Source organism: Lissotriton vulgaris, chromosome 8 (assembly GCF_964263255.1).
Source record: "Lissotriton vulgaris chromosome 8, aLisVul1.2, whole genome shotgun sequence".
NCBI lineage: Eukaryota > Metazoa > Chordata > Amphibia > Caudata > Salamandridae > Lissotriton > Lissotriton vulgaris.
This window is the reverse complement of record NC_141696.1, coordinates 424,050,375-424,067,035: the sequence shown is the minus strand read 5'-3', so window position 1 is coordinate 424,067,035 and position 16,661 is coordinate 424,050,375. Positions and strand designations below refer to the sequence as shown.

The following is a 16,661-nucleotide window of genomic DNA, read 5'->3' as shown; positions in this document are numbered from 1 at the left end:
CAGTAATTCCTTCTCTTGTATCTAGCTTCGCTGTCCCTATGATTAACAATTTTGTCTTATAGAAGACCGCATAGTCTTTACTGCTGTTAAGCTGCCATGGTTTCCCCTGTAGTCGAAAAAAGTCTATAAATTCATATTCCATTTTTCTAAATAACCTTTTATTTTTATTGTTTTCTTTTGAAAGTGCAAGTATTGTGCAGCTAATAAGATATGGTGCGTCATAGTAAGTGATGTGCAGTCAACTCATTAAGTTCTGCCCCTCCTGCTTATCTGAATCTCCAGCTTGCAAACTAGTAGTTATTATATTAGTGAATTTAATTTCCTTATTCCTGTTGTTCATATACTGCCAGTGCTTTTGCAAGGGGGTATGGTGGGCACTAGAAATCTAATCCTCACTAGAAGCTTGGAGCTCAATGTGCCCTCTCAGCCATCCATATTGCTTACAATCATGACTTTAGGATCTAATTCCACTGGGTGACTAACTACCGCCTCCAGTTTGAGGTGGATTTGTTACCAGTAATTTCAGGGAGTCCAGTCAAGAAAGTGCCCAGTGGGCTTGTACATCGTGGGCAAATTGGCAAGGATGCTCTCCCCATGTGCCATAGCCTAGCAGGGTGGTAATATTTCCTATGGAAATATTTTACTTTAATTTGTGTAAAGGCAGAAGGAAATGGCAAGAGTGCGTAAGGCCATCTTTGCACCTGCCCATTCTTTGTCCTCAAGCCACCAAAGTTCCAGTTCACATTTTCCCCAGAGCTGAGCAAAGATATCTGGCACGTGGATCAGCAGTGATTTATTGACCCTTAATATGCTCTTCATACCCAGCTGTTCCATTGCTATTTTAACTTCTAATGGTTTAAATTTGGGTACTGTCACTAGTTTCTTCCTGTATGTTTCTAGGGCACGACAGAGCTGCAAATATCAAAATAATTGAGTTTTACTAAGGGCTCGATGTCCACACATCTCCTAAATTTGGAATGCTTATGAGGTCTCAATGGTAGAATCCATTTAGACCACCTATCTAGGGATGCCCTGTCCCATGCCACAGTGGGGTTTCATTAGTTAGCTTACCTTGCCACTTGAATTGTTTCAAGGCTACATTCCAGCATATTAGGGATGCTCCTGTCATAGATTGCGAGAGCATGAGGTATGTGTGCCTTGTAGAAAATGGGCGTGCAGGTATCTGGCCTTTGTAGATCTAGTTACAACCTCATATCTGAGTCGCATGTTGGGGCAGGGGGGGCTGGGATGTCTGTTTGGTGTCCTGGTCTGCCAAGTCCCTCGAGTCTCTTTGGCAGTCTTACGTGCGGCTGTCATTGCATCTTCCTGCACCATGTTGGGATCTTTTTCTGTGTGGCCGTAGGTGTTTCTCTGATTTCCAGTCCCTGTTTACATCTCCGGGTCTCACTAACTGTCATTGCAATAATTTCCTTAAACCAGTCCCTTGCTTTTTCTAGAGGGTTGAAGAAGGTTCTGCCACTGAAATAACCGTGGCATTTAGGAGGGCACAACCCTGAGTTTTTATTTCACTGCATTGAAAGAGGTTCTTCTACTGCACTGATGTAATCGTGAGACACCATCATTTTATGGTTTTCTTACATGATTGTGCCCATTGGGCAAAGCTTTCTCAGGATAATGTCTGTCATTCTAGTTTAGAAAGCATCCTTTAACTGGTCATTGAAGATCCCGGAAGGGGGCTTTGCTGTAAGAGCTGGATGTGCTCTTTCCCCAACAGAACATTGAGATGGGTTTCTTAAGAAGATCCATGACTTCAGCCAGTCTGTGAAGAAAGTGTTCTGTACATATACCCTTATACCCTACCGGAATGCCCCCATCCTGATTCCTTTGCTCCAATTTCCCCACTGCTGTTCTCTTGTAAGCATCTGGTTACCTCCAGTAGCCAAATGATTGTGGCCTGCATTGTTTGGGCCTGGTCTTCTGCCTCCGAAATGTGTGCTTTCATTTTGTTACCCACTCTACCATTTTGCGATGGTTGTGTTTAAGCAAGGACACGTCTGTTCAAATGTCTTCCATTTTCCCTTCCAAGGATAGCCTAGTGTCGCTAACGGCATGCAGCATTGTCTCAGTTGAGGATGTCTGTTTCTCATTGTGTGCGGGTTGAGGTATATTCACCTCACCCTTGGGTACCCTTGCCGCTTATGTCTGTGATTGGTTTGTGCCTTTGTCTTTGGCCATTGTTGTTTCCCTGACACAGTCTGATGGCTTCTTGATCATTCCAAGTTTGTAGCTAAGCTAGTCTCTCTTGTCGTGGCCCTTTTGAAATGGGCAAAGGGATAGTGGGAAGCTGGGGAGGGGGCATCAAGAAGACCCCAACTGCCTCAGTATTCTGTCCACCTCAAGATTCAGTGGTGGTGTGGGCTGCACTTCTCTCCGATCATAGGAAGGATGGCCGAGACACCAAACCATCTCCCTCGCACTCCCCCTCTGGTTGGCTTGTACCTATCCATGGTATCCAACGTGGTGGTGGTGGGGCGGGGGGTGTCTACGGGAAGGTCACAATAGTATCACAATTGACCATCAGGTCTGACTGTGTTCCGAAGAGCTTTAATATTTTCTTTATTGACTGGCTTACCGACTCGTCACATCTTGCTCAATCATTGCCCAAGGCTGGCTTGATGAATCCATTCTGCCTGTGTTTTTAAAACCATAGCAAAATGCAAGCACAATGGATTTGACGAAGCCCCATTTATTTTCACCCTCGCTATTGGTTTCTCATATAAGCTTTTTACATGTCCGTAATTAACTCGTCATTCACCATATTAGGACAGGAATAAAGTGAAGATATGAGAGTAGTGTAGACTGACACAAAATGTTTTAACTATGGGTGATTTCAGTTATATATGTCTATATATATTGTCTAGATAACCAGTGAACAGTTGTTTATGATTGACAATTTGAGAGAAAAGACTATTGGCTACATGTATAGATTATTTAGCTTTACAGGACTGTTAACCACAGACTTGTTTTTATTTTTCCCTAGTATCTTTACCAAATAAGCAGGTCTATAAAGAACAGCACAGAAGTTGGTGTACTTTGGGATTTATCCGCAGCATCGCACTCATGCCTCAGATGTGCAGCACTCTTAGCATGTCTCAGTGGATCACTTTACTGATGAAGATTGTAGAAGGACATGAGTCTTTCACTGCGACTTCTCTGCAGAGACAGGTAATGCTCTCAATTGCCTGGGGACGGGTTTAAAGCCCTTATTAGAACTGGATAGTAGACATTTGTTTCGTGCACTGTGCTTATAACCAATCAAGTATAAAAAAAACCTGTATTGTTATTTGCACTAATATGTATTTCAAATTATTTACTATTCCTGAAATAAAAATGCTCATGAAATGCATGTTAAATTAGTATATGATATGCACCGTTTTATTGCGGAACACTGTCCCTCAATACTGTAGTTTTAAAATATGTTGTTTTCCAGTGTGTTTTGAACCATAAAGACGAGTATTAAAAGTATGCATTCCATAATCAAAAATAAGTCTAATCATACATATTGCATGAATCAACTATGCAAAAACAAAGATTAATAGCATATCCAAAGCCAAAAATAGTTGATCTAGGATGAAATACATCAAAATGGTTAAAAATACATAACACGAAATTCTAGCAGAAATGAAATGTATTTCTTCTTGTAACTGCCACAGTCACAAAACAGTTCACCCCCAGAACCAATCAAGAGAGGAGGTAAAGAAGATTTATAAAAAGGCCGGAAGACATAAAATGTCCAGACTCTCCTTGATTACAGACAGGGATAAAAAATTATTATGGATTTTAAAAACTAAAATAATCAAAAATACAAAAGGGCGTATCAGTTTGTCTATAAGAATTATTCAACTGCCTAGTTCTTGTCTCTAAGAAACCTGCTTCAAAGGAGTGGTATGATGGAGCCAAATCTCAGTCCAGACAATAGATGGCTATTGTCAACCTGTATTAAACAGGCCTCCAGTTCTCTAACTCGACTGTCCAAAATGACACTCTGGAAGCTATTATCTCTTTCTTGAGGGGGACATATTATTGCCTTTCCTCCATTAAAAATAAACAGCATGAGGAGTTCTTCATCTTTGGAAATCCCCAGGTGCCAGGCAGGGTCTGGTATTTATTGTAGCCATTGCTTCTGTACGGTAAAAGGTGATGTCATTGGACTCTGTATCTGCCTTGTCCCTCCTCCTGAAGTGAAAGCACAGAGCTGTATGTAGGTGCCACCTATTTGCGTTAACGTCCGTTCATACTTTTCAGTACCCTGTAATACAGTGTAGAAATTCTATTGGTTCTTCAATAACCTCTTTAATATAAAAAGAATCTGTTTGTTACAATGTGCTAGGGATTTTTCTCCCCGTGATGACTACCAAAATCAAGCCATGCAACACCTGCATGAAAAGGATGTTAAATTCAGACTTGCATGATGGCTGTCTTTGGTGTCTTCGATCAAAGCATGATTAGAAGACATGAGCCAAATGCTCCCTGCTGCACTCAAAGATCAACTGGGAGATGAAGCTGCACATCGCCAAGCACTAAAAACGAAGGCTGTCCAAATCTCAGGCCTTTTCTGGCTCCAAATCTTTGTTACAATTTAGTAAAATAATTCCCATAAAGTAGGAGAATTGCTAGAATTAGTAGCCTCGATACTAGTATTTTCAGTTCCTTGAGACTATTATTGGTTCAGATGCAATACAAGGCATTCACAGTGTTCCTCATGACTAGAAGGCGGAGGGTGCCAATTTGTTACTTCATCACTATACTGATGATAGTCTGTATTTAGACCTCTGGAATGCTAGTGACCTTGATACCTCATCAGCAGCTCAATTTGATGTCCCATTTCAGCCTCTACTAAAGGAAAGATCCTCCTTTGCTGCGGTACTCTGTAGAGGTGCAGAGATGCTGGAACTACAGTTGCCAACTATGGAAAACAAAGCGAATGTAATTACAGAAATCGTGAATCCTGACCATTCATCTTCAGAACCCTTGTTACTTTCCAGTGAAGCTCTAACAGAAACTTTAATCGCAACATGGTTGAAACCAAGTTTGGTGCCACTGTTAGTTCACCCCATCACTATGCACCTTTGACCTGCTCAGGATTATCCGACCTCCTAGGCACAGCATCCCAGAGTGGAGAGCTTTGTAGTTAAAGCTTCAGTCCGCAAGATGAACTCAAATTCCTTTACAATTGCCCCTCCCCCCGCCCTAGAAAATCGAAGTACATTAACATGCTTGGCAAGAGTGTACTCTCTTCGAGTTTCGCATTGTGGTCTTTGAATACTGTTTGCTTGTTGAGACGATATACCCATCCCTCTGGGATATGATGAGTGAAATTTTGCCTATCCTCCCGGAGGAGTTCCGAATTTTTTTTTACGAGATGGTCCATGACAGTTGGGATGTGGCCATGTACATTTTATATGTCTGCATGGAGAATGTGTGGGCTGGGCTATGGGTACTAGTATAGTGATTCGTCGTCATAGTTTGATGTAGCCTCAGGGTTTCCAGGGTCGTTCTGGCATCTTTTAGGCATGCATTTTAAAGATTCAAGCCTGTTTGAACACTAGGTTGATTCAGCTTTAGAGAGGTTCTTAGATAGCTGTGCTGCAGCCTGCTTGTTGGGTTTACTCTCCCAGCCCGTCATTTCTACTAAGGTTACTCCTGGGACTTGGCTTACTAACATAGGCCGTCATCTCAGCCTCTTAAGCAGCCCGTTCAGCCTTTTCATGGCTCCAGGTTATGTGCCTCCAGCAAAGTCAATCCTCCTCCTCCTCTTCACCGACTTGGCTTACTAACATAGGCCGTCATCTCAGCCTCTTAAGCAGCCTGTTCAGCCTTTTCATGGCTCCAGGTTATGTGCCTCCAGCAAAGTCAATCCTGCTCCTCCTCTTCACCTGGCGCTACCAAGCCCCTCTGGTTTATCCTCTGGGAGTCAACTGCGGATAATAGGGGGTGGGATATGTTTTTGCCTGATCAACTGACAGGCAGTTACCTTGGATCAGTGGGTTCTGCAAGTTGTTAGTCATGCTTCGTTAACACCAGGGTGGACCAATTCAAGAAACCTACCAACCAAAGGGGTCGAAACGTCGACTTTTGAACAGTTGCCAATTCCCAATCAACAGTAATGAATAGACGGATTTTCTGTGCTATTTGGCAAAAATGTGTATTTGTACTTTGACCATCAGGTATATGAACAACATATACCATAATTGTTAGTGATTTTTTGTCACCACCACAAAACTTTCTATACCTTCACCAACCATCTTGCACTTCCTTTACCCCCCAACCCTACCTTTGGGCAATACTCGTGTTGAAGTTTGTTACCTTATTAGGTTACCAAACGATTTGTTTAATTTATTTGTGCATTTCTCCGATGTGATTAAATAACACTGGATGAATATATATGTTTTTCCCCCCTCATTTAATATTCTGAATGTTTTTCTCTGATGTATTCTCTTGTTATCCCCTCTTTGTGAAAACCTTTAATACACTGGGACCACTCTAACCTATACTGTCTAGCACCCAGGTCCCAATGACTCCGGGTTTACCCCTTTTTGTAATAACCTTCCCACCAGTGCCTCACTTATAGCTGTGAGTGATTTCAGCCAATGGGATGATTGCCCACAAGATGATGTCAGGGCAGCTAATTACATTAAGTTAAATTTCTTAACTTGAATTAGTATATTACCATGTCCACTCATGGGAAGCAACACACTTGTGATCATTTATGGTCTTCAAATTTTATTATTTAGGATTTTAGTATATATCCTGCTTGTAGTCCTACCATTCAATTATTAAATTGTAGGTACCAGAGAAACATGTATGAATGAATACACAAATGTTAGTTTGCCTTTTCTTGTTAGCATTCTGCCACATGCAATAGCATAGGAAAATGTGTACCTGAACGTGTAGATGGAGAATTTAATTTATCCTATAAAATTCCAAGTGGAAAGAAAGTATGACCTAACTATATGTGAATGACTGCATAACTACCTAGATTCCTGAACTCTTGTCCATGTTTCCCTATCACCTTGGAATTCATTTTTTTCAGAAACCAATCATGATTGCTTTTTGTTGTTTTAGATTCTGGCAGTCCGCTTGCTCCAGGCTGTCCTGCCATCTTGGGAGAAAAGTGAACGATCGAGTGACATGAAGTTCTTAGTTGAAAAACTTTTTGGTTTTCTAGGAAGCCTGCTGAGCACTTGCTCCTCTGATATCCTGCTGCTGCGAGGTATAGTTTCTTTTCCACTGCTAAGAAATTACTTGTAAGGAACAACAATCCTGCTTTTGACATAATAAAATTAACAAGCATTTGCAATGCAATAGGTCTCGCATTATTAAAGTTTGAGCTATTGGTGTGGCATTATTTAGCAATGCCAATAGCTCAAATTGTAATAATGTGAGACCTATTGCATTGCAAATGCTTGTTCTTTGAAGCCCCTGGGACACCGTGCTGCCAGGCGAGAGAAACGTGTTACATGTTTTCCAAACGATTGTTCTTTCTTACAGAATGACCTCATACTGTGATTGTTTAGTGGATGTTTTAAAAAGAAACGATGTGCACCAAATACATCTCCATCTGCTGATGTGAGCGTTTACAACACACTGAAATCCCAAAAGTCGCTTGGAGACTCTTAGACAACTTTGCTTATTGATGAAACAATAGTGCCTAAAAAGCCACAGTTTGGGGCAGTCCCGATGTGTATTAGAAGGTTACTTCCCCAGCTCAGCGGTTCTATGGAGTGAGCAAGCCCCCATCACAACTGTGAATACATAATCAGTGCATGGATAGAGAGTTCTAGAGAAGTTACCACACGCCACTTGCTAAAAAAAAAAAAAAACCTCGAGCAGCAGCACACATAACAAAAACTTGAAAAGCAGCGTTCTCCACTGGTACATTGGCGCCAAGTGTCTTGTTTAGTGTTACCCAACTCAATTGGACTCAGTTCATCGACTTATGAAGGATAACCTACTGAGTAGAACCGCCGAAATGTCTGTCCATACGGTCCAACACTGACAAATAAAAAGGTTGCTTTAATCCACTGAGCAACGAGACCGTTCCTTACCTACTCGTCTCGCAGTGTGTGCCCTGAACCTGCCTACAGCACAGCAAACGCACTTATGTGTTAACCGGTACATGTAAATATATTGTGTGTTGGCGTTTAATCTGTATATGTAGCCATTTCTCCATAGTTTTAACTACTCGTGATGTGCTTGTAGTTCAGTGGGGCATTTACTAATCAACAGTGAAGACACCAGTAAACCTTGGGGTGCCTTAATACCTGCTCTAGTGCGTACTTTGAGCTTCAAGACCCTGTCGGAAAGCGACCTCACTCTATGAATTGACCTGTGTAAACTTATCAGCAGGTCTCTGAAGTCATGCTTTTCATGACTCAAACAGCTCGGTATCCCCCTCTGTAAGACATTTCAACATTTTATGTTTTGGACTTTGTAAAGTGACATCTCCCCCTCCTTCGGCAACGCTAGTGTTTGTTTGCACGTTGTTGCACCTTCTTAAGCGCTGGGATGCCTCAGGGTAACCATGCGCTATAGAAATGTGTAATCATTCATTCATTCTTACTGATTAGGGGTCAGGCATCGGCCATAACAGTCCAAGAGATGTTGTTATTGCAATGTTAATAAACACTTGTGATGAACCCTTAACCCCTCCCTGCTTTCACATTCACAGAGATGCCTCCCAGTTACGGATGTGACAATAAATTGACCTTTTCAGACTGGCTTTCCTCTGTGTATAAAATGTCTAAAACCGATCTGGCCAGACAAAAAAATAGCAAGAAGATAGCCATTTGGGATTGCCTGCTAAATTGGTCTCCAGCCTAGACAGCCGTTATGAGTATGGCACACACTGCGAGACGAGTAGGTAAGGAACGGCCTCGTTGCTCAGTGGATTAATGCAACCTTTTTATTTGTTTGTTTTGGACCGTATGGACAGACATCTCGGCGGTTCTACTCAGTAGGTTATCCTTCATAAGTCGATGAACTGAGTCCAATTGAGTTTTGTTTACCTGTTTTTTTTCCCAATGATTAAGCCTCATGGGTAGCTCTCTGATTGTGCTGGACCCTGCCATTATCACTGGGGTCTCAGGTTATGGTGATTTAAAGGGGGTTGCCAGTCACAGTCTTCGACTCATTGGAATCAGCAGAGAACATGACCACCCTCTCAGTAACAACGAGAGGTTAGCAACAGTAAGGAAGATGGTGTGCTACTGGTAGCAGGGCAACTTTCTGATGGAGCGATACCCCAAAACACCTACCTCTCCAAAGTGAGCAACAGTGGCGACCTTCAAATCTCCGGTTAGTTGGGGTCAGAGGCGAATGAGGGGCAAAACATTTTAAAAAAAGAAATTAAAAAAAAAATTGACTTTTTCGGGGGTGGGGTTGTGCGGTAACAACAAACGCCTTCTCTTTCCTAAAAAGGGCACCCCGCCTCCCCCATCTCGGGTCTCAGTTTCGCTCATAACACGAGACATGTATCTGTCTGGAGAATGATACCGTCTCTGCCCCTTGCTCTGGCTGGATGCGGTTCTTGGATAAAATGCATGTTTGTGGCCGGGCTTGAGGCCTCCGCAGAGGATTGCACAATTCGCAGTTTCGATCCCATATATGGAAGCGGCGCAGGCATCACAAGATCATTTGGCCGTGCTCCCGCTCTACCGGTAGAGCCGCTCCAGTGTGCCCTCTGTCCCCCCATCTGAGCCCCAGTTTCCCCGATGTGAGTCTTTGGGTGGGTTCAATCGCGGCAGAGAGGGGAGTAGAGAGGCTTAACCCCCACACGCAGGTTTATAAAGGACACCCTCCCCTCGCGCAGCAAAGCAGAGGATCCCTGGCAGCAGGTGCCGAGACCCAATCGGAGGATGATGATGAGCCCAGAATAAACAGGAAATACAGCTAAATAGAATCCCAGAATAAGCATCCACCTAACGTGCGCACACGCAGAAGACACCTCAAAGCACTTTTTGATGGTCACCCCCAAATGAAGTCACAAAACACAATAAACACTTGCGTGGGCAGAAGCACACACAGCTTCAGACATGCGGGGGGGGGGCAAGGGGGAGTCCTTCAGGACCCCCCAAACACTGGAGAGGGAGGTCATTCTGCCATGGGCCAATGAATAGTGGTGAGATATGCGAGATTCAGAGGCCCCACATCACATTTTGCAGGTGCCGATCTTTTTGCGTTACGCCACTGCCTGAATAAAAACACAGAATAAAAAACAATAATGATCAGAAATTTGATACGTAGATGTGGTAGTTAATCAACCCCCCCCGTTCACCCCACACACACACCACAGTTTGTCGCCATTTAAACTACTGCTCTATGGCTAAAAACATAATACAACGCACAGTTCCACTCTATGCCTCTTTAATTACCGGTTGATTAGTTGCTATCACGTGCGAGCTATTTAAAACGGCTTGCACGTGACGCCGAGAAGTCACGGTGCTGGTTACAGGCTAAACCGTGCATGCATCGCTACAGGGGCGTGTGATAGTGAGGTCCAGGGTATTTTATGCCTGGAGTGATACACATATGGCAGGCTAAAGCAGTGCATAAGATCGCTTTAGCAGCATACAAAATGATTTTTTGTGTAACGTTCTAAAGAAATACCAAGAGCATGTTCAAATATCCCATTAATGGAGCATGGATGGCTTCAGTGATTCAGGGTGGGCTGCATTGCTGCTGATAAAGTACAAGTCAAATTCAGAGCACATACCATTTTTAACTTTCAAAAGAGCTAAAGCAGAATAAAACCAGCATCCTCCTGTCACTGTGTAGATTGACGGGATGAGACTAACGGAACAAGCGGCAGCAAAAGCTTTCGCTTTCACTTCTGCTTGAAAAAAAAAAAGAAGCCGGCGAGTGGTGCACACGCCACTGCGAGCCATGTGCTTTCAATTATCGCGCCCGTGTCTGGGCACGATAATTGAAACCACCTGGCCTAATGGTGTCTATTACTCGCACCAAGCACGTAATAGACACCAATAGGCCATGGGCGGAGCAATGCGCCCGCCTTTGGCCACTGGCGTGCAGTCTATTATAAAAAGACGCGCGCAAAGGCCAATGGGATAGCACAAAAGGAAAAGTACACGCACAATCGTGTGCGATTCCTAGGTCAGTGCTAAAACCCCGTTTTTCCCTCACTAAAGGTCTTGCGCTGCGCGAACAGTGCTGCGCACTGCAACGAAGGCACAAGACCTAAAATTGGATGCCACATAAGCAGCTTAAGCTGTGCCTACGCTACTGTCTGTAGGATTACCTTTTTCATGCAGTTAAACGGGAGGTAGTGTCCAGTGACAAATAGATGGCTGTTTAGTAAGTCAATCAGGATTGGAGTTTGGAGATCAGTAGAGGAAAGGAGGGTAAATCTCATACTTTGCATCAATGTAGTCCTTCAGGAGTATTTGCACAGGTGTTTCTAGCAGTATGTGGATGAGATTAATTGATATGTGTGGGGTATGGTAATCTAATACTTCACTGCAGTACTTTTTTGGATACAATTAACAGATTCAAACAATATCTTGTAATAAAGTCATGACCTCTAAAGAGATTTACAACATTAATAAGTGATCACTAATTGCCCTGAGCAATGAAATTTATATATTGCTAAAAATATGTTGGCAAGGTAGCAAAGAAGCACAGGTTTATGAAGCGCTGCACAGCTTTCTTAAGTCGTTTTCTGGATGTCTGTTGCGGCAACATAAACACAGGCAATGGATTTGTATGTTAGATTTGCATTTGTTCATGGTTGTGAACACATGGCAACTAGAAATCAGTAGGTTTCATTCAAGGATATTTCCATGTATTTATACTGCAGGAAGTAATTTAGATTAGCAGGAGAGGTTCATTTATTAGTTTAATATTCTGCTGTTTGTAGTGGATTCAGCATCAAGGGGATTACCAAGTGTGTGTGGTAGTTGTTCTGCCCTTTCACAGAATAAAATCAAATTATATCTGTCCATCTCTGTTTGATTGTTTAGTCTATAAAGCTTAAATTGAAACCTAGTTGCAACACAGAACACACTGATATGTTTACGCAGCAGATTGTTGTCTTTGTTCTCTCTCCCCCATGACTCAAAACTCACATTAAATGACCACCCGCAAAGAAGTTTGCCTTTCAAGTGCAGGTAGGTGAGAGTGCTCCGCAAACTATGGCGAGAGGCCAAAATGGTTCTTGTCACAACCATCCTCCAACCATAGTGAGCATTTGCAGGAAGACCTGTGGTATTATTCTCAAAGACACTTTAAATGTAGATACCATACCTTTAGAACATTATCTAGGTGCCAGACGGGACCCAGAAGAATTTTATAGCGGTGCTCCTGCTTGTAGTGCAGCACCGAATTGACTTTGTTCCACCCCGAATGTGATAGAGCAGAACCGCATACAAGAACCACCCCTGCACACTGAGGTCTGTTCCTTTCTTCCTGTACCCTCTGAATGCAGATCTGGAGCTCTCTCTTTTTCATCAGTTTGATGATTTTTATGAATCAAAATGTAATGCGAAAGGAAAGATGTCCACACCTATAACTACAGCGTTGAAACAATGCCGTACTATGGAAAACAGATGTCCTTAATGAACTCCCACAAGGTGTGCTTTGGTGTTTGTCTGAGTTCGAGGCATGTGGGCTGCTGAATTCATATCTGTGCATAGATCGCCGCCTAGTGTTGGGTCCGGATGATTGCACATTGTTGTCCTGGAAGAGTCTTCGAAGTATCAAGAGATAGGTGGCTCCTCCCCTGGACTACAGTGCGCATGGGCATCGCCTCCATCCCCAGATTGTTTTTTTCCGCCATTGGGTTCGGATGTGTTTCGGTTCCCTCTGTCGGAATCGATAGTTATTAACTTTTCTAACTCGAGACCAAAAGGTCTTTAGGCTTGGCGTCGGTATCGTTTCGTTCGGGTTTTGTCTGTTTCTCAGCTCCGAACTCTTGCTACCCATCCGCGTGCTCTCGGCGCGGACGGGCCTACTCGACGCTCCAGACATGGAACGAACTCCGTTCAAAAGGTGCCCGGTGTGCACCTCCAAGTATTCACACCTAGATGTGCACCCTGTGTGCAACAAATGTTTGTCACCGGACCATGATGAGGCCAGGTGTATGGCCTGCTCGAAGTTCTGGTGTAAGAAGACTCTCAAGATTCGTCGGGTCGCTAGACTCCAGGCCCAGTTATCGGCACCCCCGGCGCCCCCGCCGGACAACATCTTCGAGGAATTTGTTGAAGACGACGATGTCCTACAGGTTTCGGACTCTAGCCCCGCTTCCGAGGGGGATGCCTACGACGCGGGAGACGAGGAGTTTGACGAAGCCGGCGACGAGGTAGGGGACGACGATGGGGCCATTGCCACCGTGGGGGATAGCTCGGAGGAAGAGCATCCCCAAACTGACTCAGGGGTCAACCCCCTTCCTGCGGCCCAGGTCGAGGGATCGCCTTCGGGCCTTACCCAAGACCTCGTTACTAGTCCAGCAGCCCCGCCTCCGGGCCCGGCCACGGACATTTCTAAAGCGCCACTACCGTTAACAAAAACGAAAGTGAAGCCATTGGGATCCACACCTCCGGTTTCTAAACCGAAAGTGAAAGCTGCACTGCTGGGACAGAAGGCTCTGGAGGCATCCATTTCTAAGAAATTCAAAATGGCCGACTTGAAGAGCCGCGCCAAGATGGCCGACCCGAGGGCCTCGGGGTCGACGCCGAAGGCGAAGTCGACCGACGCGGCCGCGTCGGCGCCGAAGATGGTCGAGGTCGATGACCCGAAGAAAGCTTCGAAGAAGCGTCAAGGCGATTCCACAGCTCTGGCTTCGCCGGCTCCGGCCGTCGGGGACAAGGAACGTGATGTGTCGGCTCCGAAGACGGTGCCTCTCGCCGACCCGACTCCCGACTCGGGGAGATCGCTCGAGCCGGTCAAGCCCTCTCCAGCCTTAACGAAAAAGGTCGCGGAGTCCCTGCAACGGATTCGGAAGGACGCTGTGGTTCCCGAACCAGAGGATGTGGTGCCGAAGCACACACCGAAGCCGACAAAGGCGCAAACGCCTATCCGCTTTACCCTGCCGCCGAAGTCGACGCCAAAGGCCTTCGCTCCGAGGCATGTGGCAGGCGTACCCTCGAAGGAGGTGTCGACGCACAAAGCGTCCTTGGTGGTGTCGAAGCCTCGGCTCCAGCCACTTGCAGAGGAAGAGCGTCGAGAGGTCATCATCGACGCCAATACCGGGAAACTGTCTCTCCTCAAAAGGAAAATCACCACGGAGCCGGTGTTGGTACATTTTCGTATTCCTCTCAAAAACAAAAAGGACTCTGCAGGTACTTCGGCCCCGATAGAGCCTGCATCTCCACAGGCCTTAGAACATTCGCCAACGCGTTCCAACGCAGGGGATGGTGACGACGAGGAGGTCGAGTACAACTATCCGGCGTACTCTGATCCAGAGGAGGAACATGAACCTTGGTCTGCCGGAGGCGACCCAGAGGACCCGCAGTCGGGTCAGGAACCGCAGCTCTTTGCGGCAAAGACCTCACCGACGGAGTACTCGGCAGCCTTCAACGCTTTGATTGAAAGAGCTGCAGCTAACCATGATGTCGAGCTGCACTCGGATCCTGTGGATGTGGACTTTTTGTTTGACACTTTCTCAGTGGCTGAAAAGTCAGTCAAGACATTGCCAATGCTCAAGGGAGTGCTAAAGCACGCGACAGAGGTCTTCAAGGAGCCCACTCGGGCGCGTGTCATCAATCCTCGCATTGACAAAAAATATAAGGCAGCGCCCTCGGATCCAACATACATCAAGGGACACTTGCCACTGGACTCTTTGGTTGTATCCAACGCACGCAAGGGGGCGAACTCACAGACCACTGGTGACGCTCCTCCCCCAGACAAAGAGTCAAAAATATTTGAGGCCTCAGGGAAACGGATTGCTGCGCAGGCAGCTAATATTTGGCGAATCTCAAACACGCAGGCCCTACTTGCACGCTACGATAGGGCTCATTACGACACCCTAGAAACACTGATGCAGCACTTGCCTGACCAGTACAAGGAGGCAGGGGAAATGTTAATTCAGGAGGGAAAGCTGATCACAAACGCTTCCATCAAATGTGCGCTGGACGTGGCTGATACAGCCTCCAGGGCGATCAACACTAGTGTGTTGCTAAGAAGACATGCATGGCTTAGGATATCAGGCTTTAAACCAGATATACAGACAACCATCCTGAACCAAACAGTTAATCCTGACCACCTGTTTGGCCCCGAGGTGGATGCGACACTTGAAAAGATGAAGAAAGACACGGACACTGCTAAGTCTATGGGGGCCCTCCAGTCTCAGCAGTTTCGGGGTGGTTCCTTTCGCCGCTCCAATACCAGAGGCACCTCAAGGGGTCAGGCATCGCAATCCACACAGTATTATAAAAGCAATACCCAAACCTCATACACCAACAAGGGTAGAGGTGGCTACAGAGGCAACAACATCAAAGGCAGGGGACGTGGAAACAACAGCTCCAGGTCCACCACCGCCAACAAGCAGTGACGTCTTGTCACTGCCCCCCGACCACACAACACCGGTCGGGGGGAGACTCCAGCAGTTCCTGCCCGCGTGGAAATCCATCTCCACGGACAGGTGGGTCAAGTCTCTTATCCAGTACGGTTACTGTCTGGAACTTACTTCCACTCCACCAAACATAACTCCAAGAAGCCGTCCTATGTCCGGCGAGCACTTGGACTTGTTGCAGCAGGAAGTTCAAGTCATGCTGCAAAAAGGGGCAATAGAGCTCGTCCCGCTGCAAGAAAGGGGAACAGGGGTTTACTCCCTGTATTTTCTGATCCCCAAAAAGGACGGATCCCTCAGGCCCATCCTGGACCTCAGGCCCCTCAACTGGTATATTCTCTCGGAGCACTTCCATATGCTCACGTTACAGCAGGTACTCCCTCTGCTTCAACAGGGGGACTTCCTGGCTACGGTGGATCTAAAAGATGCATAATTTCATATCCCCCTGCATCCTTCCCACAGGAAGTATCTCAGATTCACGATTCAAAACCAGCACTACCAGTTCAGGGTTCTGCCGTTCAGGGTCACCACAGCGCCAAGAGTCTTTACAAAGTGCCTGGCGACTGTGGCGGCGCTTCTCCGACGCCAAAACGTCCACGTCTATCCTTATCTGGACGACTGGCTCATTCGGGCAAAAACAGAACAGCAGTGCGCCGACCACGTGTCCCGCACCATTCATCTCCTGCACGATCTGGGATTCTCTCTGAACTACCCAAAATCCCATCTCCAGCCCGCCCATGTACGGCAGTATCTGGGCGCGACGATAGACACTCTGGCAGCCACTGCGCAGCCAAATTCAGTGAGAATCGCCAGTATCCAAACGCTGATCCAACGATTCAGGCCTCAACACTCGCTTCCAGCGAAAGTGTTCATGCAGTTGATAGGCATGATGGCCTCCTGCATCTCCATTGTCCCGCACGCGAGACTACATATGCGTCCGCTTCAGTAGTGCCTAGCACGTCAGTGGACTCAGGCTCATGGGCAACTAACAGACCTAGTATTGGTGAGCGGTCGGGCGAACAACTCTCTGCATTGGTGGAATCCACAGAACCTTTGCAAGGGCCGACCGTTCCAAGAGCCTGTGCCACAGATTATCCTGACAACGGACGCCTCTCTC

General features: G+C 45.8%; 1 protein-coding gene across 5 annotated transcripts in view; it reads left to right on the top strand.

Annotated features, from left to right (window-relative positions):
• HERC2 (HECT and RLD domain containing E3 ubiquitin protein ligase 2) overlaps nt 1-16,661 on the top strand; it is a 1,676,463-nt gene that overhangs the window by 602,702 nt on the left and 1,057,100 nt on the right. For all 5 annotated transcript variants that reach the window (XM_086934186.1, XM_086934185.1, XM_086934187.1 and 2 more), the window contains exons 39-40: nt 3,002-3,186; nt 7,087-7,234. In XM_086934186.1, coding sequence (XP_086790312.1) covers nt 3,002-3,186; nt 7,087-7,234 — 333 coding nt within the window. The remainder of the gene's footprint in view (nt 1-3,001; nt 3,187-7,086; nt 7,235-16,661) is intronic.